At 49.9% G+C, this 25,612-nt stretch overlaps 1 protein-coding gene across 6 annotated transcripts in view; it reads left to right on the forward strand.

Moving 5' to 3' along the window:
* Window positions 1-25,612, forward strand: part of CAMKK2 (calcium/calmodulin dependent protein kinase kinase 2) — a 56,184-nt gene that overhangs the window by 12,407 nt on the left and 18,165 nt on the right. For all 6 annotated transcript variants that reach the window (XR_004059523.1, XR_004059524.1, XM_030938583.1 and 3 more), the window contains exons 2-7: window positions 8,766-9,295; window positions 10,823-10,870; window positions 12,191-12,244; window positions 13,008-13,059; window positions 17,394-17,527; window positions 20,970-21,006. Coding sequence is in view for 4 of the 6 variants with exons in the window: in XM_030938583.1 (XP_030794443.1) it covers window positions 8,825-9,295; window positions 10,823-10,870; window positions 12,191-12,244; window positions 13,008-13,059; window positions 17,394-17,527; window positions 20,970-21,006 (796 nt within the window). In the remaining 2 variants the exon portion in view is untranslated. The remainder of the gene's footprint in view (window positions 1-8,765; window positions 9,296-10,822; window positions 10,871-12,190; window positions 12,245-13,007; window positions 13,060-17,393; window positions 17,528-20,969; window positions 21,007-25,612) is intronic.

Here is a 25,612-nt window from a genome sequence, read left to right on the forward strand (position 1 = left end):
CCCAGGGAAGGGCATGGCCCGTGGCAGGCAGCCTGTCCTCAGCTTCGGGGAGGCACTGGGGAGTGGTGAGGACTGTGGCGTGCCGGCCAGTGTGTTCACTCCCCAGAGCTGCAGCGAGTGGTTGCCAAGATAGAACACAGGCCCAATGCTATCAGTGTGCAGTTCTTCAAGGGAATCTGTAAATTTGCACTTTTATCTGAAACCTCCTGGCTCTGAAATGTTGGCATCTCATTCAAATCATTATTTATTTATTTAGCGACAGGATCTCATTCTGCCACCCAGGCTGGAGTGCAGTGGTGCAGTCATAGTTCACTGCAGCCTCCAACTCCTGGGCTCAAGCCATCCTCCCACCTCAACCTCCTGAGTAGCTGGGACTGCAGGTGTGAGCTACCATGCCCAACTAATTTAAAAAATTTTTTTTTTAGAGATGGGGTTTCACTATGTTGCCCAGGCTGATCTTGAACTCTTAGCATCAAGTCATCCTCCCACCTTGGTCTCCCAGAGTGCTGGGATTACGGCCATGAGCCACCTCTCCTTCAAGGAGCTTTAAACCTGGTGTAAGGCCACTATATCGGTGGCCAGATGTCACCCAGGAGTCACCATTTGCAACGTTTTTGTTCTAGGGACTATGATGGGGACGGGGTCTCTGAAGCCTGAGATGTCTCTATTGCCATCCGACAAGGGAGGGCCTTTGTTTTTGCGGACCCAGTTGTTTCAGTGGCCCCAAACTAAAGAGCACTGAAGGAGAGCCGGTTGTAACAGTTGGTGTCACAATCTGATAACCCTGCTTAGCTGGGCTAGGGCCCTGGATCTGGAATGTTCCAGCACCTCCTCCGCAGATGCAGCCGAGCCTCTCGGGTCTCCCCCTCGAGCTTTGGGAAACGCCTCAGAGTCTGTGGCCTCCAAGGCGGCCGGCTCCTCCGAACCCCACTGGTTGGGTGGGGTGGTGTATTATCTTCCTAGAGAAGCCGTGACCAAGTCCCACACGCTGGGCAGCTTAAACAACAGAGGTATTAGGCAGGGTGTGGTGGCTTACGCCTATAATCCCAGAACTTTGGGAGGCTGAGGCGGGTGGATCACCTGAGGTCAGTAGTTCGAGACCAGCCTGACCAACATGGTGAAACCCTGTCTCCACTAAAAATACAAAAATTAGCCAGACGTAGTGGTAGATGCCTGTAATCCCAACAACTCAGGAGGCTGAGGCAGGAGAATCGCTTGAACTTGGGAGGCGGAGGTTGCAGTGAGCCGAAATTGCGCCATTGCACTCCAGCCTGGGGGACAGAGCAAGACTTCGTCATAAAAAACAAAACAAAACAAAAACGAAGATCTATTCTGTCAGTTCTGGAGGCCAGAAGTCTGGGATCAAGCCTTGGCAGGGTTGGTCCCTTCCGAGGGCTCTGAGGGGAATCTGTCCCAGGCCTCTCTCCTGGCTGCTAGTGGCTGTTGATAATCTTTGATGCTCCTTGGCCTCCAGAAGGAACACCATCTCCGCCTCCGCCTCCGCCCCCACCTCCTCGTGTCCTTCCCCCTCCGTGCTGCCAGGCTGTGTGTCTACCTTTCCCCTTTATTGGACTAGGCCTGTTGGACTGGGGCCCACCCTAATGACCTCATTTTAACTTCATAATCTCTGTAAAGACCTGTCTCCAAATAAGGCCACATGCTGAGGTCCTGAGGGTTAGAACTGCCACATAACTTTTTTTGGGGGACACAGTTCAACTCACAGCAGGGTCCGAGCCCTGTCCCTGTAGCATTGCCCTGGGCCGCCCTCGGCTCTCGTCATCATCATCCACTTCCCACAAAGCCCTGGCCCCTTCCAGCCCCTCCTCCCCCACTTCGTTCCTGCTCCAGGGCTCCAGACCCAGGGAACTTGTTTCTGTTGCCTCCACTCTCCCGCCTCTTTTCCACAGGGGGCCTTCTCAGAAGCCGTTTCCCCTGCTGGGAACAAGTTCCTGCTCCCTTAGTACCTGCTCACCCTGTAGGTCTCAGCCTAATAGACATTCACCAAGAGGGACCTTCTTTCACCCCCGCCTCCCTTCAAATCTAAAGTCGTCCCCTCTGGTATTCTCTTGGCTCACATCCTGGTCTTCTGCCCCAGTCTGTGCTTGTGGATTCACTTGGGCCCTACTTTTTCTTTTTCAAGATGGAGTCTCACTTTGTCACCCAGGCTGCAGTGCAGTGGTGCAATCTTGGCTCACCAACCTCTGCCTCCTGGGCTCAAGGGATTCTCCTGACTTAGCCTCTCAAGTAGTTGGGATTGCAGGTGCCTGCCACCACACCTGGCTAAGTTTTGTATTTTTAGTAGAGACGGGGTTTCACCATGTTGACCAGGCTGGTCTTGAACTCGTGACCTCAGGTGATTCACCTGCCTCAGCTTCCCAAAGTGCTGGGATTCCAGGCGTGAGCTACCGCGCCCAGCCTTGTGCACCTACTTTTAAATGTTGGTCCCCCTCACTGGACTGTCAGTCCCCTTGAGGGCAAAAACCACATCTGTTTTGTTTATCCAGCACATGATCATTGCTTTATGATTACTAGATGAAAGAACAAATGAACGAATGCATTTCCTTGAGGACCTCCGTGGGCCTCAGTTTCCCCATGTGAGACAGGGTGTGGCTGGCTGAGCCCATTTTCCCAGGGAGGACATTGATGCCCCAGGCAAGACATCGTCCGTGGCCTTGGCAGGAACCTCGGAGCTGTTTTGGGCCTTTTTGTTGTGCTTGGAATGAGGCAACCTCAGGGGAGCCTGCACAGGTGTGTCTGGGCTTGGGAGCACCTCCTTGGCACCCACTGGCAGCTTGCCGCACAGGAGGTAGCGGACACAGGTTGGAAACAGCCCCTAGGAAATGAGAAGGTGTTTCCTGGAGGCCTGCACCACTCAGCTTCCTGGCAGAGGAAGGAGCGTTTCCCTCATCCTGGCCCAGGTCCCGGGTCCATCTGCTCCAGGAAGGCTCTGGTGGCTCATGATGAGCTGCCCCGTGAGAGGGAACAGGGTAGAGGCACGGCCTTGGGGGATGGCCTCTGCCTGGATTTCATGGGAAAGGATGCAGGGCCAGGGCTGACATTTTGTCAAATTCAAGCAACTTTGCAAAAAAGTCCTCTCACTCTCCACCCCCTGGAATCGAATGCTTCACTGTCCTTCCCTGGCAGAGGGCCTGTCCTGTGAGGGTTACATGGCCAGGCGATTAGCTTGGTGCTGAATGCTTGATGAGAGCTCAGTTGAATGTTAGCCGTTGCTGTTTCCAGGCTAAACTATTGTCTTTTTGCATGATTTCTTTCTTCTGCACAGAGTGTTGGTAGCTTTCATCAGGTCTTTGTAGGGTCTGTGACCCCCAAACCATTCAGGACACTGGCCTAGACTCTGTAGGTGTCTGTGAGGCAAGAAGCCCCTGGATGCATCTCTTCCTGTCAGAGCCTGCGGCACTGAGGCCTGTGTCCCCAGGGCTCCTCTCTGCTGAGCTCTGGGGTTTCACGCCTGCCCTGCCAGCGCCGAGGTCCCTGCCCTGGGTCTGAGCCATCTCTCCTCTCCATCCTCCTCCAGACCGCAAAGGCCGAGACTCCATCAGAGCTGTGAGGGAGGCCCGGGCCAGATGCCAGCTTGCCAAGGAGGCCGATTAAAAACAGCCTTGCCGGGGGCAGATGCCTGGGGGCCCTTGGCCTGGTGTAGACTTCGATAAGCAATTGTTTTCCTGTTGGTGAGAAAAAAAAAATCTCCTTTGACTTTCCCAGGCACTGCTGGGCCTCATTTTCTTCTCAGGAACTCTTGCAGCCCTGTCAGAGGCAGCTCTAGGATGGGGGAGAGACTGACTGCCTGCCCTGGGGGACGCAGGCCGGGCTGAGAGACACACTTAAGAGCAGACCAGCTTGCTTGGACATCAGTCCTCGTGGGAACATTCCGGAGCATAGGCTACCTACCAGAGCAGGCCGTGGGCATCTGTATTAGTCCGTTTTCACGCTGCTGATAAAGACATACCTGAGACTGGACAAATTACAACATAAAGAGGTTTAACTGGACTTATAGTTCCACGTGGCTGGGGAAGCACCACAATCATGGCGGAAGGCAAGGAGGAGCAAGTCCCGTCTTACATGGACGGCAGCAGGCAGAGAGAATGAGGAAGACGCAAAAGCGGAACCCCCTGATAAAACCATCAGATCTCGTGAGACTTACTACCACGAGAACAGTATGGGGGTAACTGTCACCATGATTCAATTATCTCCCACTGGGTCCCTCCCACAACACATGGGAATTATGGGAGTACAATTCAAGATGAGATTTGGGAGGGGACACAGAGTCAAACCATATCAGCATCCAATAGGTATTTGTTGAAGTAATAGTTTTTGAGCACTTAACCACGTGCCGGGCATGATTATGAGTGCTTGGTTCATCTAATCCTATGACTATGGGATGGGCACCAACTTTACAGGATGTCAGTGACCTTAGGCTGTTAAGCTTGAGGGGATCTGAGTTTCCTCTTCTAAGAGATAAGGATCGTGAAAAGGAGAAGTCAAGTAGCAGCAGCTAGGGCCACAGAGAAATATCGAACTTGAGTTGTATTCTCTCGTTGATGGGGAAGCTGAGACAGACAGATTTGATGATTTCTTTCTCAGATCAGTAAGGGGGAATGGAGGACAGAGAAATAGGAGATAAGACCAACTGCTCCCCTCTCCTGACCTCCTGCCCCATCTGATCCCGTAGCATCCTAGGCCTTATCATCATAACTCCAATCATGGTTACAGGTATTTTCTTTCCTTTAAAGTTTTTTTTTTTTTAGACGGAGTCTCACTCTTACCCAGGCTGGAGTACGGTGGTGCAATCTCATCTCACTGCAACCTCTGCCTCCCGGGTTCGAGTGATTCTCCTGCCTCAGCCTCCTGAGTAGCTGGGACTACAGTACCCACCACCACGCCTGGCTAATTTTTGTATTTTTAGTAGCGATGGGGTTTCACCATATTGGCCAGGCTGGTCTGGAACTCCTAACCTCAAATGATCTGCCCACCTTGGCCTCCCAAGGTGTTGGGATTACAGGTGTGAACCACTGCACCTGGCCTGAATGTGACTATTCTAGATACTTTATGTAACTGCAATCTTACAACACTTGTCCTTTAGTATCTGGCTTGTTTCACTTAGCGTATGTCTTCACAGTTCGTCTGTGTTGTAGCATGAGTCAGAGTTTCCTTCTTTATTGTGGCTGTATAGTATTCTGTTGTATGGCTCTGCCACGTTTTGTTTATTCATTCATCTATTGATGGACACTTGGCTATACCTTTTGGCTATTGTTAATGATGTTGCTATGAGCATTAGTGTACAAGTATTTGTTTGAATCCCTGCTTTCACTTCTTTTGGGTCTATACCTAGGAGAGGAATTGCTGGTTATATGATAACTCTACGTTTAACTTTTTGGGGAGCCAGCAGGCTGCCTTATTGTAGTTTGAATTTGCAGTTCTCTTACTATGAGGTTGAACATCTTGCCACATGATTGGACTCTTTGGCGTTCTCTTACCACACACTCTGTGTGCATGAGTCAGGCCCGTGTCAGGGCTGCGACGCTGGGTTTTTCCCTTTTGTCTTTCCTGTTGGGCTTTTCCTGCCGCATGCCTGGCATAGTAGCTATTCCATCAGTTCTTCTGAAAGGACCGTTCCGAGAGCACTGAGGGACAGTTTCTGCGTCTCAGCCAGACCCTCCAGGGAGCTCTGGCTTTCTGCTGTCTGTACCTTCCTCTCTGTTACCCCACTACCACCCAATGTCATTGGAGATACCATTTTATTCATTCATAAAATCTCTACTGAGCCCCCACTGTTTTCCTGGGACATCTAGAGAGGTCCTTTTTTTTTCTTTTTTTCTTTCTTTTTTGAGACGGAGTCTCCCTCTGTTGCCAGGCTGGAGTGCAGTGGCGCAACTTCAGCTCACTGCAACCTCCGCCTCCCGGGTTCAAGCGATTCTCCTGCCTCAGCCTCCCGAGTAGCTGGGATTATAGGCATGTGCCACTACACCTGGCTAATTTTTGTATTTTTAGTAGAGACGGGGTTTCACCATGTTGGCCAGGCTGGTCCAGAGAGACCCTTTGTGATGTGGGTGACTAGCACGAAGTGGCCATCATCCACAGGTGTCTGTCCACAAATGTACTCCCTGAATTCCAGCGGTACCTGTGACATTTGTCCAGCAGAATTTGTCAAACACGTTAACCAAAGGTTAATGTTCTGTCCCAGAGATGGTAAGAATTGACAGCCTAAGGGGATGTGTTAATCTTTTTTATATTTATTTATTTATTTATTTATTTTTTGAGACAGAGTCTCGCTCTGTCACCCAGGCTGGAGTGCAGTGGCCGGATCTCAGCTCACTGCAAGCTCTGCCTCCCGGGTTCACGCCATTCTCCTGCCTCAGCCTCCGGAGTAGCTGGGACTACAGGCGTCTGCCACCTCGCCCGGCTAGTTTTTTGTATTTTTTAGTAGAGACGGGGTTTCACCATGTTAGCCAGGATGGTCTCGATCTCCTGACCTCGTGATCCGCCCGTCTCGGCCTCCCAAAGTGCTGGGATTACAGGCTTGAACCACCGCGCCTGGTCTATTTTTATTTTTTGAGACGAGTCTCGTTCAGTCCCCCAGGCTGGAGTGCAGTGGTGCGATCTCGGCTCAGTCACTGCAGCCTCCACCTGTCGGGTTCAAGTGATTCTCCTGCCTCAGCCTCCTGAGTAGCTGGGATTACAGGCGCCCACCACCATGCCCAGCTAATTTTGTATTTTTTTGTTTTGTTTTGTTTTGTTTTGTTTTTTTGAGACGGAGTCTCACTCTGTCGCCGGGGCTAGAGTGCAGTGGCCGGATCTCAGCTCACTGCAAGCTCCGCCTCCCGGGTTCACGCCATTCTCCTGCCTCAGCCTCCCAAGTAGCTGGGACTACAGGCGCCCGCCACCTCGCCCGGCTAGTTTTTTGTATTTTTTAGTAGAGACGGGGTTTCACAGTGTTAGCCAGGATGATCTCGATCTCCTGACCTCATGATCCACCCGTCTCGGCCTCCCAAAGTGCTGGGATTACAGGCTTGAGCCACTGCGCCCGGCCTACTAATTTTGTATTTTTAGTAGAGATGGGTTTCACCAGGTTGGCCAGGCTGGTCTTGAACTCCTGACCTCAGGTGATCCACCTGCCTTGGCCTCCCAAAGTGCTGGGAGGATTACAGGTGTGAGCCACTGTGCCCGACCTCTCTCTTTTTGTTTTTTGAGATGGAATCCCACTCTGTCATCCAGGCTGAAGTGCAATGGCATGATCTCGGCTCACTGCAACCTCCACCTCCCGGGTTCAAGTGATTCTCCTGCCTCAGCCTCCTGAGTAGCTGGGATTATAGATGTACATCACCACACCTGGCTAATTTTTGTATTTTTAGTAGAGATGGGGTTTCACCATGTTGGTCAGGCTGGCCTCGAAATTCTGACCTCGTGATCCACCCGCCTCGGCCTTCCAAAGTGCTGGGATTACAGGCGTAAGCCACCGTGCCCAGCCTTTTTTTTTTTAAAAATGAGATAAAAGTTCATATAATATAAAATTGACCATTTTGAAGTGTATAGTTCAGTGGCATTTAGTACATTCACAATGCTGTGCAACCATTACCTCTATCTACTTTCAAAACGTTTTAGTCACTCCAAAAGGAAACCCCGTGCCCATTAAGCAGCCATTCCCCACACCCGCTAACTTCACCATTCCCATAGTCCTAGGCAGCCATTAGTTTACTTTCTGTCTCTATGGAGTTGCGTCTTCTGAAAATTTCATATAAATAGAATCATATATATGTGACCTTTTGTGACTGGCTTCCTTCAGTTAGCATAATATTTTAGAGGTTCATCCATATTGTGGCATATACTTGATTCCCCTGCAACCCTTTTTTTTTCTTTCTTTCTTTTTTGAGACAGTCTTGGTCTATTGCTCAGGCTGGAGTGCAGTATGATCTCAGCTCACTGTGACCTCTGCCTCCTGGGTTCCAGCGATTCTCCTGCCTTAGCCTCCTGAGTAGCTGGGATTACAGGCACACGCCACCATGCCTGGCTAATTTTTGTATTTTTAGTAGAGATGAGGTTTCACCATGTTGGCCAGGCTGGTCTGGAATTCCTGGACTCAAGAGATCTGCCTGCCTCAGCCTCCCAAAGTGCTGGGATTATAGGTGTGAGCCACCGCGTCCAGCCCTGACCTGCATTTTTCATGCCCAGCATTTAAAAATATTTGAAATAATTGCTAATGTGAAAAAGTGAGGCAACCTTATTAACCTCCTTAGGGCTTCTCTTGGGAAAAAACAAAGGGAAAACCAGCAATGGTAGGCCCAAATTCCTGCTGAGCAACAATTGGCTGGAAGCAGCTATCAATTCTGTAGGGGACGTGTGTGCTATATTTGGGAGTTTTCTTATACTTGTTCCTATAGGAATTGAGTTAGGAATTGTTGTCATGGTGTATGAGAAGTAGTTCCGGCTACCTGGGAGGCTGAGATGGGAGGATCACTTGAGCCTAGCAGTTCAGGGGTGCAGTGAGCGAGCGAGAGAGAGAGAGAGAGAGACCTTGTCTCAAAAAAATAAATAAATAAAAAGAAAGAAAAATTAAAAAAATATAAGAAGATGCAGACTGTGCTTTTCTGTATAGACTCAGAGATCAGATCACACCATGTTTTGCAAGATTTTTTTAGGATGTCAACTGGAGGCAGGAATTAGACAGCCGCCTGGGCCAGGAGGAGAGGGGCTCCTTTCCTGTCCCTGCCTGTAGGAGCTGGGCCGGCTGACCCTTTCTCTCTCTGCAGGTGGCTCCGCTGCCGGATGGGAGTGTCCCAGTGTGCTGGATGAAGCTGGCTCATGCACCATGTCATCATGTGTCTCTAGCCAGCCCAGCAGCAACCGGGCCGCCCCCAAGGATGAGCTGCGGGGCAGGGGCAGCAGCAGCAGCCAAAGCCAGAAGCCCTGTGAGGCCCTGCGGGGCCTCTCATCCTTGAGCATTCACCTGGGCATGGAGTCCTTCATTGTGGTCACCGAGTGTGAGCCGGGCTGTGCTGTGGACCTTGGCTTGGCCCTGGACCGGCCCCTGGAGGCCGATGGCCAAGAGGTCCCCCTTGACACCTCCGGGTCCCAGGCCCGACCCCACCTCTCCGGTCGCAAGCTTTCTCTGCAAGAGCGGTCCCAGGGTGGGCTGGCAGCCGGCGGCAGCCTGGGCATGAACGGACGCTGCATCTGCCCGTCCCTGCCCTACTCGCCCATCAGCTCCCCTCAGTCCTCGCCTCGGCTGCCCCGGCGGCCGACAGTGGAGTCTCACCATGTCTCCATCACGGGTATGCAGGTGCGTGAGCCAGTGGTGAGCCAGGTCCTAGGGGTCCCCGGTGCCCTTCCCTGCCCCCAGCAGGGTCTCTGTGGAAGGTTGGGCTCCCCCAGAAGGATTTGAGTGCCACAGTTGACCTAGGACTTGACTCCAGGGAACCTGGGGGGTGGCTGGGGCCAAAGAGGGGCCCTAGGGGGGTTGTGAATCAGCATGGGGAGGGGAAGGCGGTCAGCAAAGGGTAGGTTATGGAGCCGGTTACCAGTGTGGAGTGTAGGCCGCTGGGACTTGTTCCTTCGGGGGGGGCCCTGGGAAACAGCACAGAACAGCAGCCTCAGAGTCATCCCGCCAGGGGCGAGGGAGCTGGGTGAGGGCTGCTCCCTCCTATACTCATGGGTGAGGGCTGCTGGGTTGGGTGAGTGTGACCCTCTAGGGGTGTGGACAGAGCAGCTGCAGGGCCTGAGGGAGCCTCCAGCAGAGACTGAGGTATGGGCGAAGGTGTGATGGAATGAGGTGGGTCACTGAGAGCCTGGCGACAACCCGCCTGGCCGAGCATGCGTTGGCAGCAGGCACTGGGTTCAGCATTTCCTGTGCATTTCTCACAGGACCCTTACCGTAAACCCTGGGGGGGTAGATTAGAACTCAGATCCCCACCAGGGTTCACAGGGCCCTGTGTGTCTGACCCTTTCCCACCCCTCCTTGCCATTCTGCTGCCAGGTCCCTAAGCTCCCTCTGTTCCTGCCTTCGCATTCCTTGGAATCCAAGCTCTTGCCCGCCTGGGGTCTTTATTCTCGCTGTTCCTTCTGATTGGAACCACCTCCCCCACCACCCCACGCCAACTTTGTAAGGTCTATTCCGTCTAATGTCCAAGTCTCAACTCCAGTATCACCTCCTCCAAAAGGCTCCCCGGGCTACCTTCCCTAAAAGCACCCTCCAGCCTCTCTCTGCCCCATGGCCCTATTTGCTTTCCTTTATAACATTCGTCAGCATCTGATTATCTGTGTGTTGGTTTAGTTGTTTATTGCCTATCTCCACCCAGCCAGACGTAAGCTCCATAGGATTATTTCATCCACCCCCACACCCTATCCCATCCCCAGAGCCTAGCACAGTACCTGGTGCATAGTAGGAGCCCAAAAATATTTGTTGAAGGAATGAATGAATTTAATCGGAAGAAGGCCCAACTTCAGAATGTCTTTCTAAAGGGGCTTTTTAATTGTTGTTGTTGTTGAGACGGAGGGTTGCTCTGTCACCCAGGCTGGAGTGCAGTTGCATGATTTTGGCTCACTGCAACTTCTGCCTTCTGGGTTCAAGCTATTCTTCTGCCTCAGCCTCACGAGTAGCTGGGACTACAGGTGTGCACCACCACGCCTGGTTAATTTTTATATTATTAATAGAGACGAGATTTCACCATGTTGGCCAGGCTGGTCTGGAACTCCTGAACTCAAGTGATCCTCCCGCTTTGGCCCCCTGAAGGGCTTACAGGCATGAGGCACCTGGCTTCTAGTTGCAAACTTAAAATTCATTTTCCACGTGTCTCTGCTTACTCTCTAGGACTGTGTGCAGCTGAATCAGTATACCCTGAAGGATGAAATTGGAAAGGTAAATATCCCTGGAGCCAGGCTGGCTTTCTGCATTCACTGGGGGCGTTCAGATACTGTAGAGGGAATGGGATAAAGCTCGGAGCAGGAGAGGAGGCTTTGAAGGCAAGGTTGGTGGAAAGGGTTTTGTCATTAATGATCTAGGTTTTTGGTTTAGTTTTGTTTTCTTGTATCTTAAAATTAAATATGTTTCTGCAGAAGCTCAGAAAGCTTCCAAAGAAATTCCATATCACCTTGGTGATAGTTATATCCCCATTACAGTTGGGGTTTTGTCTCACCCTGAGGTACTCTGATATCTAGTTTTGCTTTTGTTTTAGCCAATGAGGGGGGAGGTATCATTACCATGGTCAAACATCTGAACGCCAATAGAAAACAAGTAAGTAATATAAAGGAGTGAGGCATGCCAGCTGTAAGGTAGTAGGGAGTGGTAAGGACTGTGGCAAACCATCAACATATGGAAATGAGGGCTACATATAGCTAGATCTTTCCATTTTTTCAAAAGCAACTAGGAATCTTGATTTTTTTTGAGACAGGATCTTGCTCTGTCACCAAGCCTGGAGTGCAGTGGTGCAATCTCGGCTCACTGCAACCTCTGCCTCCTGGGCTTAAGTGATTCTCCTGCCTCAGCCTCCCAAGTAGTTGGGACTACAGGTGTGCACCACCACACCTGGCTAATTTTTGTAATTTTTGTAGAGACGGGGTTTCCCTATGTTGCCCAGGCTGTTCTTAAACCTGACCCCAAGTGATCTGCCCACCTCGGCCTCCCAAAGTGCTGGGATTACAGGTGTAAGTCACCGTGCCTGGCAAGGAATATAGATTTTCATATCAGACTGTTTTACTGTTTTTTTTTTTTGAGACTGAGTTTCACTGTGTCGCCCAGGCTGGAGTGCTGTGCTACAATCTCAGCTCACTGCAGCCTCTGCTTTCCAGGTTTAAGTGATTCTCATGCCTCAGCCTCCCAACTAGCTGGGATTACAGGTGCCTACTACCATGCCCTGGCTAATTTTTGTATTTTTAGTAGAGATGGGGTTGTGCCATGTTGGCCAGGCTGATCTCGAACTCCTGACTTCAAGTGATCCGCCTGCCTTGGCCTCCCAAACTATGGGGATTACAGGTATGAGCCACTGTGCCAAGCCCAGATCTTTCCGTTTTTAAATCTTGGCAACTAATCCAAACTTTGTAAAAACCTAGGCTCCAACAAAATACAGTTGTGGGAGAGATTTGACCAATGGGCTGCCAGTTTGCAACGTCTGTATTAGGGTTCTCATTTTGCAGATCTTAACTTCTGGATAGTATGTCATGGGCATCTCCCTTTATCCAGGGCTCATATGGTGTCGTCAAGTTGGCCTACAATGAAAATGACAATACCTACTATGTGAGTATCCGTATTCTCCTCCCTGCCCCCATCTTTATCCGCAGAAGAGCCTCCTTTCCAGCACTCAGCTTCCTGGAAAGTTTTCATAGCTGTTGTCCCATTTTATTCTTAGGTCATATTTATTTTGTGTCTTAGGAAGGAAGTGGTATGCCCATTTTACAGATGGGAAAACAGGGAGGTGAGGGGATTGGCCCAGAAAGAGTTACTCATTCAGCAAAAGCCTTTTATGCCCTTCCTCTGAGCTGTCATCTCTGCATCCTCCATTGTACTGAGAACAAGGCAGCAGTGAGACAGATACCTGCGTGGGTGGCTTTGGAGTCAGTCCAGCATAGGTTCGAACCTGACTCTATAGTGTGCCAACCATGTGACCTTGACAAGTGATATTTCCCCATGTGTAAAACAGCTGAGCCTCAGTTTCCCCATGTGTAAAACAACCAGTCCTGCCCCTCCTTTGCCCATCGATCCAGCTCACTTGTGTTTTGATTCGATGGCAGCAAGTACCAAGGCTCATGGTTTCCCAGCTGAGAGAGGTGACCGTGAACCTCAGGAACAGCTCAGAGCTGGAGGCACCCCAGGAGTCTAGCCTCCCTACAACCCATGGCCGCTTGACCCCCTCTGGTAATGAGGGGCTCACTCTGTTGTCCTGAACCTGCCAGGGGGCCAGGAGCTTGGGCCAGCCTTGGAGTAGACGAACCCCGACTTCGCCCTCCTTCCCCTTCTCCTCCCTGCTTTAACCAGGACCTGCGGTCTTTTTTTCCTGCAGGCAATGAAGGTGCTGTCCAAAAAGAAGCTGATCCGGCAGGCCGGCTTTCCACGTGAGTTTGGCGGGCCTTTGTTCTTAGGTACAGAGGCTGAGGCAAGACAGGGCGGAGCCCCCTGAATGGGAACCATTGCATTGGGCATGGTGGCGCGTGCCTGTAGTTCCAGCTACTTGGGGGGCTGAGGCACAAGAATTGCTTGAACCTGGGAGGAGGAGTTTGCAGTGAGCCAAGATCGCGCCACTGCACTCCAGCCTGGGCGACAGAGCAAGACTCTGTCTCAAAAAGTAATAAAATAAAAATATTTATTAAAGTTATATAGGTATCAAGTCAAAAAATCCAATAGAGGAAAACACTCTGGCAATTCCTCGAAAAGTTAAACATGGTATTACCATATGACTCAGTAATTTCACTCCCACTTATATATACCCAAGAGGATGGAACATCCATGTTCACACAGGAGCTTGGATGTGAATGTTCATAGCAGGTTTAGTCAAATAACTAAAAAGTGGAAACAGCACACACAGCCTCAGAGAAGGAAAAGAGTATATATGCATCCAATGGAATATTATTCCGCCCTTAAAAGTAATGAAGTACCAATTCATGACCCAACACAGAGGGGTCTTAAAGACATTACACTAAGTGAAAGAAGCCTAATGCAAAAGGTCACAAATTATGTGATTCTGTTTATGTGAAATACCCAGAGTAGGCCAATCCATAGGAGCAAAAGTAGATTTGTGATTGCTAGGGGCTCTGGGAAACAGGGGGAATGAGGGGTGAATGCTGATAGATATCAGATATATATATAGATATTTACAGAGGCATTGAAAGTGTTCTGCAGTTGGCCAGGCATGGTGGCTCATGCCTGTAATCCCAGCACTCTGGGAGGCCGAGGCAGGTGGATCACTTGAGGTCAGGAATTCAAGACCAACCTGGCCCAACATGGTGAAGCCCTGTCTCTGCTAAAAATACAAAAACTAGCCGAGTGTAGTGGTGTGTGCCTGTAATCCCAGCTACTCAGGAGGCTGAGGCAGGAGAATTGCATGAACCCAGGAGGAGGAGGTTGCAGTGATCTGAGATCATGCCACTGCACTCCAGCTTGGGTAACAGAGCAAGACTCCGTCTCAAAAAAAAAAAAAAAAAAAGAAAAAAATTATGCAATAGATAATGGTGATAGTTGCACAACCCTTGTCAATGCACTAAAAACCACTAAAATACACATTTTAAAATGGTAAAGTTAGCTGGGCGCAGTGGCTCACACCTGTAATCCTAGCACTTTGGGAGGCTGAGGTGGGTGGATCACAAGGTCAGGGGTTCAAAATCATCCTGTCCAATATGGTGAAACCCTGTGTCTACTAAAAAATACAAAACTTAGCGGGGTGTGGTGGCACGCATTTGTAAATCCCTGGCTACTTGGGAGGCTGAGGCAGGAGAATTGCTGGAACCTGGGAGATGGAGGTTGGAGTGAGCTGAGACTGCACCACTGCATTCCAGCCTGGGTGACAGAGCGAGACTCCATCTCTCAAAAAAAAAAAAAAAAAAAAAAAAGGATAAATTAAAAACATGTAAATACCAGATATTTGAATTATATCTACCAAAAAAAAAAAAAAAAAAAGGCCAGAGCACAGGAGGGCTCATCATGGAGAACAGTTTCTTGCTGACCTCTTTCCTTCTCCTATAGGCAACCTTGACTTTTAGCACTTTTAGTTGCCGGTAGCTCCTGTGTGTGGTCAGATGATAGGCCTGCAGGTGAGCGTATCGGAGGCTGCTTCAACATAAGCTCCTTGCCAGCATTGCTGGGCAAAATGTCAGCTTGGGCCAAAAAGAGAAATTAGGTAAGAACAAACAGCTGGGCTTGGTGGCTCACACCTGTAATCCCAGCACTTTGGGAGGCTGAGGCGGGTGGATCACGAAGTCAGGAGTTCAAGACCGGCCTGGTCAAGATGGTGAAACTCCGTCTCTACTAAAAATACAAAAAAGTAGCCGGGCGTGGTGGGCGCCTGTAATCCCAGCTATTCGGGAGGCTGAGGCAGAGAATTGCTTAAACCTGGGAAACAGAGGTTACACTGAGCCGAGATCGCGCCAGTGCACTCCACCCTGGGCGACAGAGCGAGACTCCAACTCAAAAAAAAAAAAAAGAACAAACAAACCCCATCCTAACAGTAGGACCCTGGTTTATCCTGCTTATCCAAACGCTGCACCAGGTCATGATCCTCACGTCACTGTTATCAATTTTTGACATCTGCTTCTGACTACTTCTGGTGACAGTAGAGGATTTCGCTTGCTTAAACACTCCTTCTTACCTCCTGTCTTAAAACAACAAATGGTGTCCTGTAACAATGTACCAGAGACTGGGTGGCTTAACCAACAGACATTTATTTCTCACACTTCTGGAGGCTGGTTCATAGTTAGCACCATCTCAGGCCGGGTGCAGTGGCTCGCGCCACACTTTGGGAGGCCATGGTTGGCAAATCGCTTGAGCCTAGGAGTTTGAGACCAGTGTGGGCAATGTAGTGAGACCCCTGTCTCTACCAAAAATTTAAAAATTAGCTGGACACGGTGGTGTGCACGTGTAGTCCTAGCTACTCAGGAGGCTGAGGCAGGAGGATCACTTGAGCCTGGGAGTTTGAGGCTGCAGTGATTCTTGATTGCGCCACTGCACTCCAGCCTGGTAGACAGACCCTTTCTCAAAACAAACAAACGTAGGTAGTGCCTTACTGCATCCTTACATGGCAGAGAAGCTAGACAGCTCTTTGGGGTCTTTTGTTTTGTTTTGTTTTGTTTGAGATGGAGTCGTGGAGTCTAGCTCTGTCACCAGGCTGGAGTGCAGTGGCACAATCTCGGCTCACTGCAACCTCCGCCTCCTGGGTTCAAGTGGTTCTCCTGCCTCAGCCTCCCAAGTAGGTGGGACTACAGGCGGGCACCACCACGCCTGGATAATTTTTGTATTTTTAGTAGACACGGGGTTTCACCATGTTGGCCAGGCTGGTCTCGATCTCCTGATCTCATGATCCGCCCGCCTCGGCCTCCCAAAGTGCTGGGATTACAGGCCTGAGCCACAGCACCCAGCCTGGGGTCTCTTTTATAATAGCACTAATCTCATTCATGAGAGCTCTACCCTCGTGACCTACTCTCCTCCCAGAGGTCCCGTCTCCTAATACCATCACACTGGGGATTAGGTTTTGACATACGAATTTTGGAGGAGCACAAACATCCTGACCATAGCACCTCCCTTTCCCCAGCAGGCAGTGGAACGCTCTCCTGATGGTCCGCTCCTCTGTGGACACACACCCACCACTTCCCCCTCTTTCCAGCTGTATGGCGCGTGTCTCCCATCTCCCCACGCCTCCCTTTTCCTTTGAACTCAGCTTTCCTCCTTTTACATCCTCCCTCTGACACCTGTACTTTTGCCTTTCCTTTTCCAAGGCTGATCACATCCCTGTTCTGTTCTGTTAGTCACATTTAGAGCCTTACGTACATGGGATGTGTGCCATCGTGAGGGTTTTCACTGTGGTCCTGTACATCCTTGTGACTGCCTATTATTTACTGCAGGATCAAGCAGTGGCCTGAGTGCCTCTCCCTTCTGTATAGCCTTTTGTTTTTCTCTCCTGATGCTTGCTTCTTTTCTTCTCCCTGGCTTCATTTTACGTCTGTGCTATTGCAGTTTTTTTTTTTTTTTTTTTTTTTTTTTTTTTTTTTTTTTTTAGATAGGGTCTCGGTCTGTCACCCAGGCTGAGTGCAGTGGCATGATCACAGCTCACTACAGGCTTGACCTTCCTGGGCTCAGGTGATCCTCCCACCCCAGCCTCTTGAGTAGCTGCGACCACAGGCACGTGCCACCATACCTGGCCAATTTTTTGTGATTTTTGTAGAGTTGGGGTTTCTCCTTGTTGCCCAGGCTGGTCTTGAACTCCTGGGCTCAAGCCATCCCCCGACCTCAGCCTTCCAAAGTGCTGGGATTACAGGCGTGAGCCACAGCGCCCAGCCGGCCATCTGTGCTATGAGTTAAGGAGTAAGAGTTAATGTTTATGTCCATTTTGTGAACTATAAAAACTGAGCCCAGAGAGGGGAAGTGATTGATCCACCCTGGGTGTTGAGATTGCTGAACTAGACTGCAGTTGCCTCAGCACTCCTGCCTTTCACTGTGGACTGGGGCATGGACTGGGGATGTGACAGGAAGGAGGGAATTCACAGGACGGCCGAGGGCTCCGCCCTCACTCACTTCCAGCAGCAGAGCAGACAGAGGAGGAGAGGGCTAGTTAAAGCCCCTGGTGGCAGCAGCCACCCCAGCCCTGCAGAGACCCTCCCCCTTTTGGCATCCCACCTGCAGCTGCCCTCTGTGGACGAAGGTCTCTTTGCCCTGACCCTGGGTCTGTTTTTGTTTCCTTCAGGTCGCCCCCCACCCCGAGGCACCCGGCCAGCTCCTGGAGGTTGCATCCAGCCCAGGGGCCCCATTGAGCAGGTGTACCAGGAAATCGCCATCCTCAAGAAGCTGGACCACCCCAATGTGGTGAAGCTGGTGGAGGTAAGGGTGGAGGCGCCGAGGAGGGAGGGAGGCCCTGGCTTTGTTAATACCCAAACACCCCGCTGCTGGTTTCCAGGGAGAGCCAAGTCACACCAGACCACTCACTGCAGGGCTGAGTCGTATTTACTGCTCCCTAAGACTATTTATTACTCACATTAACTATTTTTTCCCTTCTGTCTTTTGCCTGCTTTGTTTTTGTGTCAGATATTTATTGCTCTCATTTTACAGACAAAGGAATTGAGGCTCAGAGGGATCCCTTCACCCATTTCTGTCTCTTTGAAGCTGGTTCTCTTTCTACTTACACATATGGGTAGTTGTAGCGCAAAAGCAGCCACACACATGATGGAAACACATGGCATGACTGTGTTCCAGTAAAACTTTATTTACAACAACAAGTCCAGGCGCAGTGGCTCATGCTTGTAATCACAGCACTCTGGGAGGCCGAGGTGGGCAGATCACTTGAGATCAGGAGTTTGAGACCAGCCTGGCCAACATGGTGAAACCCCGTCTCTGCTAAAAATACAAAGCAAACAAACAAACAAACCAGGCAGAGGGCTGAATTCGGCCCACATGCCGTAGTTTGCCAGTTCCTGCTCTAGATCAGCAGTTCTCATACTTTTTGGTCTCAGGATGCCTTTGTACTCAATTAAAAATACAAAAAAATTAGCTGGGTGTAGTGGCGGGTACCTGTAATCCCAGCCATTTCGGGAGGCTGAGGCAGGAGAATTGCTTGAACCTGGGAGGCAGAGGTTGCAGTGAGCTGAGATCGTGCCACTGCACCCCAGCCTGGACGACAAGAGTGAAACTCTGCCTCAAAAAAAAAAACAATTTTTTTGAAGACTCAAAAGCACTTCCACTTATATGAGTTATATTTAGTAATATCTACCACATTATAATTTAAAACTGAGAAAATTTAAACTATTAATTATTTAAAAACAACAGGCTGGGCACGATGGCTCATGCCTATAATTCCAGCACTTTGGGAGGCTGAGGTGGGAGAATCGCCTGAGGCCAGCAGTTTGAGACCAGCCTGAGCCACATGGCAAAACTTCATCTCTACAAAAAGTTAAAAAAATTAGCCGGGTATGGTGGTGCACGCCTTTGGTCCCAGCTATTCTGAAGGCCGAGGTGGGAGACATCACCAGCCCAGGAGTTCGAGGCTGCAGTGAGCCATGATTGCGCCACTGCACTCTAGCCTAGGAGACACAGTGAGACCCTGTTTCTAAAACAGAAAAGAAACAAAAAGAGAACAATATGCTTATTATGTGTTAACACGAGTAATACTTTTTTTTTGAGACAGAGCCTTGCTCTGTTGCCTAGGCTGGAGTGCAGTGTCACAATCTCAGCTCACTGCAATCTCTGCCTCCTGGATTCAAGCGATTCTCCTGCGTCAGCCTCCCAAGTAGCTGGGACTGCAGGTGCGTGCCACCACGCCCGGCTAATTATTTTGTATTTTTAGTAGAGATGGGGTTTCACCATGTTAGCCAGGATGCTCTCGATCTCCAGAACTCATGATCCGCCTGCCTCGGCCTCCCAAAGTGCTGGGAGTACAGGCGTGAACCACCGCGCCCGGCCAAGTAATGCATTTTTATGAAAAATAAAAAGTAGAAGAGTGGCTTCGTTTTTTATTTTTCCCTTTTTTGGGTTACTGTTTGGCTTGATAGGAGACATTTGGATTCTCATATCTGCTTTTGCATTCAATGTGTTGTGACATCACATATCATCAGGTTTCTGGAAAACCCTGTAGACTAGTGGAGAATGAGAGTCAAAAAGGCAAATATTGTGTTCGTTTTAAAGTGAAAATAGTGAACCTTGTAAACTCCCTGAAAGCATCTTGGGGATCTGCAGAAGTCTCCAGATCATGTCTGGAGCACCTCTGGTCTAGATGACAAGGATTTGTCACTGTGCTGGATGTTCAGAGTGCCATGGGAGTACAGAGTGGGGCAGCCAGCTCACTGGGAGAAGCTGGGAGAGGCCTCTTAGAGGAAGTGATGTTTGAGATGGCCATGGTGGTTCCCTGGATGAGAAGTCACGGAAGGGCACTGCAGGGCAGGGAGCTGCATGTGGAAAGGGCTGGAAGCCTCCGTTTGGGGCAGCACACAGTGCCTTCAGGAGATGTGAGGGCTAGCTACCACCTTGCCTGGGACTCATCGGGTACAGAACTCTAGGTGGACAAGGTCCTGGGTGTGCCTTCCCCACAGGGCATGGCTCAGGGCTTCAGGCTGCTTGCCCAGGCTCTGCCGAGGGTGCCTCCCTTTCCTGGGACCTGTTGTCTTATTGATCTTGGGTGGCTGGAGAAAGCGGACGTGATGGGGGAATAATCAGGGGGACTAATCTAGCCAGGGAGGCTGCATTTGTTTCTTCCCAAAGAAGAGAGATGGCAGTTGCAGGCCATCACCACCGGTCACACAATCTCAACTCACTGGTGCTGGAGTTGGCCGTTTTCGAGGAAGCCCAAGGGCATTTGGTTAGCGAAGGGCCCTGGGTCCTGGCAGGGTGTCTTTTCTCTCCACTGCCCTATGGCATTTGGCCTTTTCACCCAACAAGACTCTTTGCCAGCCCATCTGTTTGTTCATTCATCAGATGTTCCCTGGGCACCTTCTGTATGCCGTGCCCTGTACAGGACGCCACCGAGGAAACCAAGGTGAATGTAGCCTGCTGCCTGCCTTTTGGAGAGAGAGAAAGTGCTATGGCTGTTCTGAGCAGGGAGACATCATTTCCTGTGGGGGGAGGGGCAATGGGGAGGCTTCATGGAGTCACTTGAACCCAGATAGGATTTGAATTTTCACCCTGAACACCGCTGCCTCCTAGGAGATGGATTGGATTCTTTTTTTTTGTTCTTTTGAGACAGAGTCTTGCTCTGTCGCCCAGGCTGGAGTATAATGGCGCAATCTTGGCTCACTGCAACCTCTGCCTCCCGGGTTCAAGCGATTCTCCTGCCTCAGCCTCCTGAGTAGCTGGATTACAGGCATGTGCCACCACACCCAGCTAATTTTGTATTTTTAGTAGAGATGAGGTTTCTCCATGTTGGTCAGGCTGGTATCGAACTCCTGACCTCAGGTGATCCGCCCGCCTCGGCCTTCCAAAGTGCTGGGATTTCAGGCGTGAGTCACTGCGCCTGGCCAGAGACGGGTTGGACTCTTACTCAAGCATGAGATATTACCGGTGGGGTATTTTGGCCCCTCCCTTTTGCAACCTCCTTTCTGAGTGTTCACATCCTTGAGGATCAGACAGAGGCATTTATTTTCCGAATAGCCATTAGGATCTTACACTCTGGGGGTTTTCCCTGTGCCCTTCGTCTTAACTGGGAAACACACTGCCAGGTGCAGCCCTCCTGTTGGCAAACGCAGCCACGCGGATGCTTCTCCTCCCTGCTCATATCTATTCTCTCTCTTTCTCCCCCGCTGTCGGTCTCCTGCCTGTTCCGTGTGTCTGTGCCAAGGTCCTGGATGACCCCAACGAGGACCATCTGTACATGGGTAAGGAAGCCCTTTTCTTCTGCCACTCTCACCGAGGCACCACACCTGCCAATGCCCAGGGGTCCTCTTGAGGCAGCCTGTGCCCTGGCACCTTCCACCAAAGACAGCTTTCGCTTCCCTGGTCCAGCTGGCCCCACCGGAGGCCATACTCCTGGTTGGGATCAGGAGGTGGAAGGGAGTTCTTGCTGGAACTTTATCTGTATCTCCTATTCATTCATTTGCATGTATTTATTTTTTTGAGTCAGGGTCTTGCTCTGTTGCCCAGGCTTACAGTTCAGTGGTGTGATCACAGCTCACTACAGCCTTGATCTCCCAGGCTCAAGCGATCCTCCCACCTCAGCCTCCTGAGCAGCTGGATTACAGGCATGAGCCACCATACCCAGCTAATTGTTAAAATTTTTGTAGAGACAAAGTCTCATTATGTTGTCCAACCTGGCCTCAAATGCCTGGGCTCAGGAGATCCTCCTGCACTGGCCTCCCAAAGCATGTATGTATTGACCACCTCCTATATGGTGGGCACTGTTCTAGGTGGTACATAGAAAAAAGGTAGAAAAACAATTCTAGATTTAGTTTAACATTGTATAGGAAAAACTATCACCAGCACCCCAAACTCATGATTTCATGGGTATTATCATCTAGCACAAGGCTAAAAAATTAAAAACTGAGTCAATTTAAAGAAAAACATTAAATAAATAATTTATGTGGCATATAGGTATGGCCAGATTATAAACATAGTAGGCAAATAAATGAAGTTTGGGGAGATACAACAGAAATCACAATATGTCAAAAGTCATTTTGGTCCAGGATGGCATTCTTAGCATAATTCTCTCACTTGGGACCCCAGATCCAGGTCAGAATGGCTTTGAGCTGTTTCTGAGGCGTGCCTTTGTTCATTCCACACATGTTACAGTTTGTCAGACCCTGCTCTAGGTTCATCAGGGACAACATTCAAAACCCCCCGTCCTTGGGGAGCGCGCCTGAGTGTGATGCATGGGTTTCGAAAGTGACAACACCGTAACAAAACAAAAACCCGAGCAGGGCACGAGGGGCCGCGAGTTTTGGGTTGGGGGATGGAGAAATACAGTGGCTCCCCAAGGAATGTCTCACCAAGGTGACATTTGGGCAGAACAGTAGGGACCAGGTGGCAGAAGGTGTTTTACAACATTGTAAAGAACTTGGATCGGACATAGTAGCTCACCCCTGTAATCCTAGCACTTTGGGAGTCCGAGGCAGGTGGATTACCTGAGCTCAGGAGTTTGAGACCAGCCTGGGCAGCATAGCGAAACCCCGTCTCTACTAAAAATACAAAAATTAGCTGGGCATGGGGGTGTGCACCTATAATCACTTGAACCTGGGAGGCGGAGGTTGCAGTGAGCCAAGATGGCGCCACTGCATTCCAGCCTGGGCAATGAAGTGGGACTGTCTCAAAAAAAAAAAAATAAAATAAAATAAAATTGACTTTGACTCTGAGGGTGGTGGAAGCCATTGGGGGGTTTGAGCTGAGGGGTGGAATGAGTATAAAAGAGCATGGCCCAAGCCTCAAGGAACAGTTTCCTGATTTACTTGAGCTGGGCAGCTGCAGGGACAGTTTTTCACTCCTCGAGGTGGCAGTTGCAGAAAGGAGCCATGCTAATTTGGGGTATGTGATTCCAGTGGTTTCGAAAATCCTGACACGGTTATATTTTACTTTCCAGTCATAGCTGTGTGAGCCTGAGACAGACAGGGCAGTGCATGAGGCCAGGTAGTAGGTATCAGGAAGGGTCTGCAGCTACAGGCCTGACATGCCAAGGGTGGAAAACTCAGTCCAGGTGTGGTGGCTCATGCCTGTAACCTCAGCACTTGGGAGGCTGAGGTGGGAGGATTGCTTGAGCCCAGGAGTTTGAGGCTGCAGTGAGCTACGATTGTGCCACTGCACTCCAGCCTGGACGACACAGCAAGACCCTGTCTCAATAAAAAAACAAAAAACAAAAAAGGTTGGGGAGGGGGCTGGGTATGGTGGCTCATGCCTGTAATCTCAGCACTTTGGGAGGCCGAGGTAGGTGGATCACCTTAGGTCAGGAGTTTGAGACCAACCTAACCAACATGGTGAAACCCTGTTTCTGCTAAAAATACAAAATTAGCCAGATGTGGTGGCACATGCCTGTAATCCCAGCTACTTGGGAGGGTGAAGCAGGAGAATCACTTCAACCTGGGAAGCGGAGGTTGCAATGAGCCGAGACTGTGCCAATGACAGAGCAAGACTTTGTCTCAAAAAAAAAAAAAAAAAAGGTAGAAAACTCCATCTCTATTTCTAGAGGTTAAAAAATTCCCACCCACTGCTCAGCCCCAAAAGTGGTTGAACTGTCAGCGACTGAAAATAGACCTGTTTCAACAGGCCACCCTCCCTCATGCCACCGGATTTATGGTGCTTGGGTGGGTGGGAGGATGGTGCCGAAATTCATGAAGCTTGCAAGTTAAGACTTAAATAACCAAGGCAGGAAAGGCCAGAGCTGAGGGGGCCAGCGTTGGGCTGTCTGTAGAAGCTGCACCTTAGCAGCATTGCCTTTGCTTTTAACTATAGCCTGAAGCAACAGCAAATCTGCCCTAACTCACGCTGGTTGACGAAACTGAAGACGGGGAAGGCCTGGGAGAGTTCAGTTCTTTTCCTGATCAGAACCTTTTTTTTTTTTTGAGAAGGAGTCTCGCTCTGTCGCCCAGGCTGGAGTGCAGTGGCGCGATCTGGGCTCATTGCAAGCTCTGCCTCCCGGGTTCACGCCATTCTCCTGTCTCAGCCTCCCAAGTAGCTGGGACTACAGGCACCCACCACCTCGCCTGGCTAGTTTTTTGTATTTTTTTTTTTTTTTTAGTAGAGACAGGGTTTCACTGTGTTAGCCAGGATGGTCTCGATCTCTTGACCTTGTGATCCTCCCGTCTCGGCCTCCCAAAGTGCTGGGATTACAGGCTTGAGCCACCGCGCCTGGCCTGATCAGAACCTTTAAGCCTTCTTTTTGTCTGAGTAGCTTCCCTGTTCCCCTTGGCCACCTCAGCCCTTGGAGAGCTTTGAAACAACCCTTTGGTTTCATTTAAAAAAAATGTTTTTGCCTGTAACCCCAGCACTTAGGGAGGCTGAGGTGGGCGGATCACCTGAGGTCAGAAGTTCGAGACCAGCCTGACCAATATGGTGAAACCCCATCTTCACTAAAAATACAAAAAATTAGCTGGGCATGGTGGCAAGTGCCTGTAGTCCCAGCTACTCGGGAGGCTGAGGCAGGAGAATTGCTTGAACCCGGGAGGCAGAGGTTGCAGTGAGCCAAGATGGTGCCACTGCACTCCAGCCTGGGCAACAGAGCAAGACTTCATTTCAAAAAAAAAAAACAGTTTTTAAAAATTTTTGTGGGTACATTGTAGGTGGATATAGTTATAGGTTACATGAGATGTTTTGATACCAGCATGCAATGCATAATAATCACATCATGGAAAATGGGGTATCCCCTCTGGTTTCTATTACATGCTCATCTCATCGTGGGTGTATGATTCCAGAACAACAAGCAGCCCCAAAGTCATTCTCCACTGGATTTTGAAATCGACTGTGCTCTTTTTTTTTACTTCCTAAAGTACAGCCTTGTATTCCCAGTTATGCTTGTCATAGCAGAATCAAATTAAATAACTATACCACGTGATCCAGCAATTCCACTCCTAAGTATATACCCAAAAGAACCGAAACAGATATCCACACAAATGCTTGTACACGAATGTTCACTGCGGCACTTCCCAATAGCCAAAAAGTAGAAACAGTCCATATGCCCCTCAACAGATGCATGGACAAAGAAAACGTGGTCTATCCATACAGTGGAATATGATTCAGCCATTAAAAGGAGTGAAGCACTGATCCATGCACCAGTGTGGATGAACCTCAAAAACGTGCTAATGATGCTAAGTGAAAGAAGCCAGGCACAAAAGGCCACATAGTGTACAATTCTATTTATATGAAATGTCCAGAACAGGCAAATCTATAGAGACAGGAAACAGATTGGTGGTGGCCAGGGGCTTGAGGGAGGGAAGAATGGGGAGTGACTGCTAATGGGGATGAGGTTTTTCTTTTGAGGTGATGAGAATGTTCTGGAACTAGATAGTTGTGATGCTTGCCCAACATTGTGAATATACTAAATGCCACTCAATTACACACTTTAAAATGGGTAATTTTATGTTATGTAAATTTCATCTAAAAAAAAATTGTTTTTGAGGCCGGGCGCAGTGGCTCAAGCCTGTAATCCCAGCACTTTGGGAGGCCGAGACAGGCGGATCACGAGGTCAGGAGATCGAGACCATCCTGGCTAACACGGTGAAACCCCGTCTCTACTAAAAAAAAAAAAATACAAAAAACTAGCCGGGCGAGGTGGTGGGTGCCTGTAGTCCCAGCTACTTGGGAGGCTGAGGCAGGAGAATGGCGTAAACCCGGGAGGCGGAGCTTGCAGTGAGCTGAGATCCGGCCACTGCACTCCAGCCTGGGCGACAGAGCAAGACTCTGTCTCAACCAAAAAAAAAAAAAAAAAAAATTGTTTTTGAGACAGAGTCTTGCTCTGTTGCCCAGGCTGGAGTGCAGTGGCACAATCGCAGCTTACTGCAA

The sequence above is a fragment of the Rhinopithecus roxellana genome, chromosome 10, assembly GCF_007565055.1.
Source record: "Rhinopithecus roxellana isolate Shanxi Qingling chromosome 10, ASM756505v1, whole genome shotgun sequence".
In the NCBI taxonomy this organism is placed as follows: domain Eukaryota; kingdom Metazoa; phylum Chordata; class Mammalia; order Primates; family Cercopithecidae; genus Rhinopithecus; species Rhinopithecus roxellana.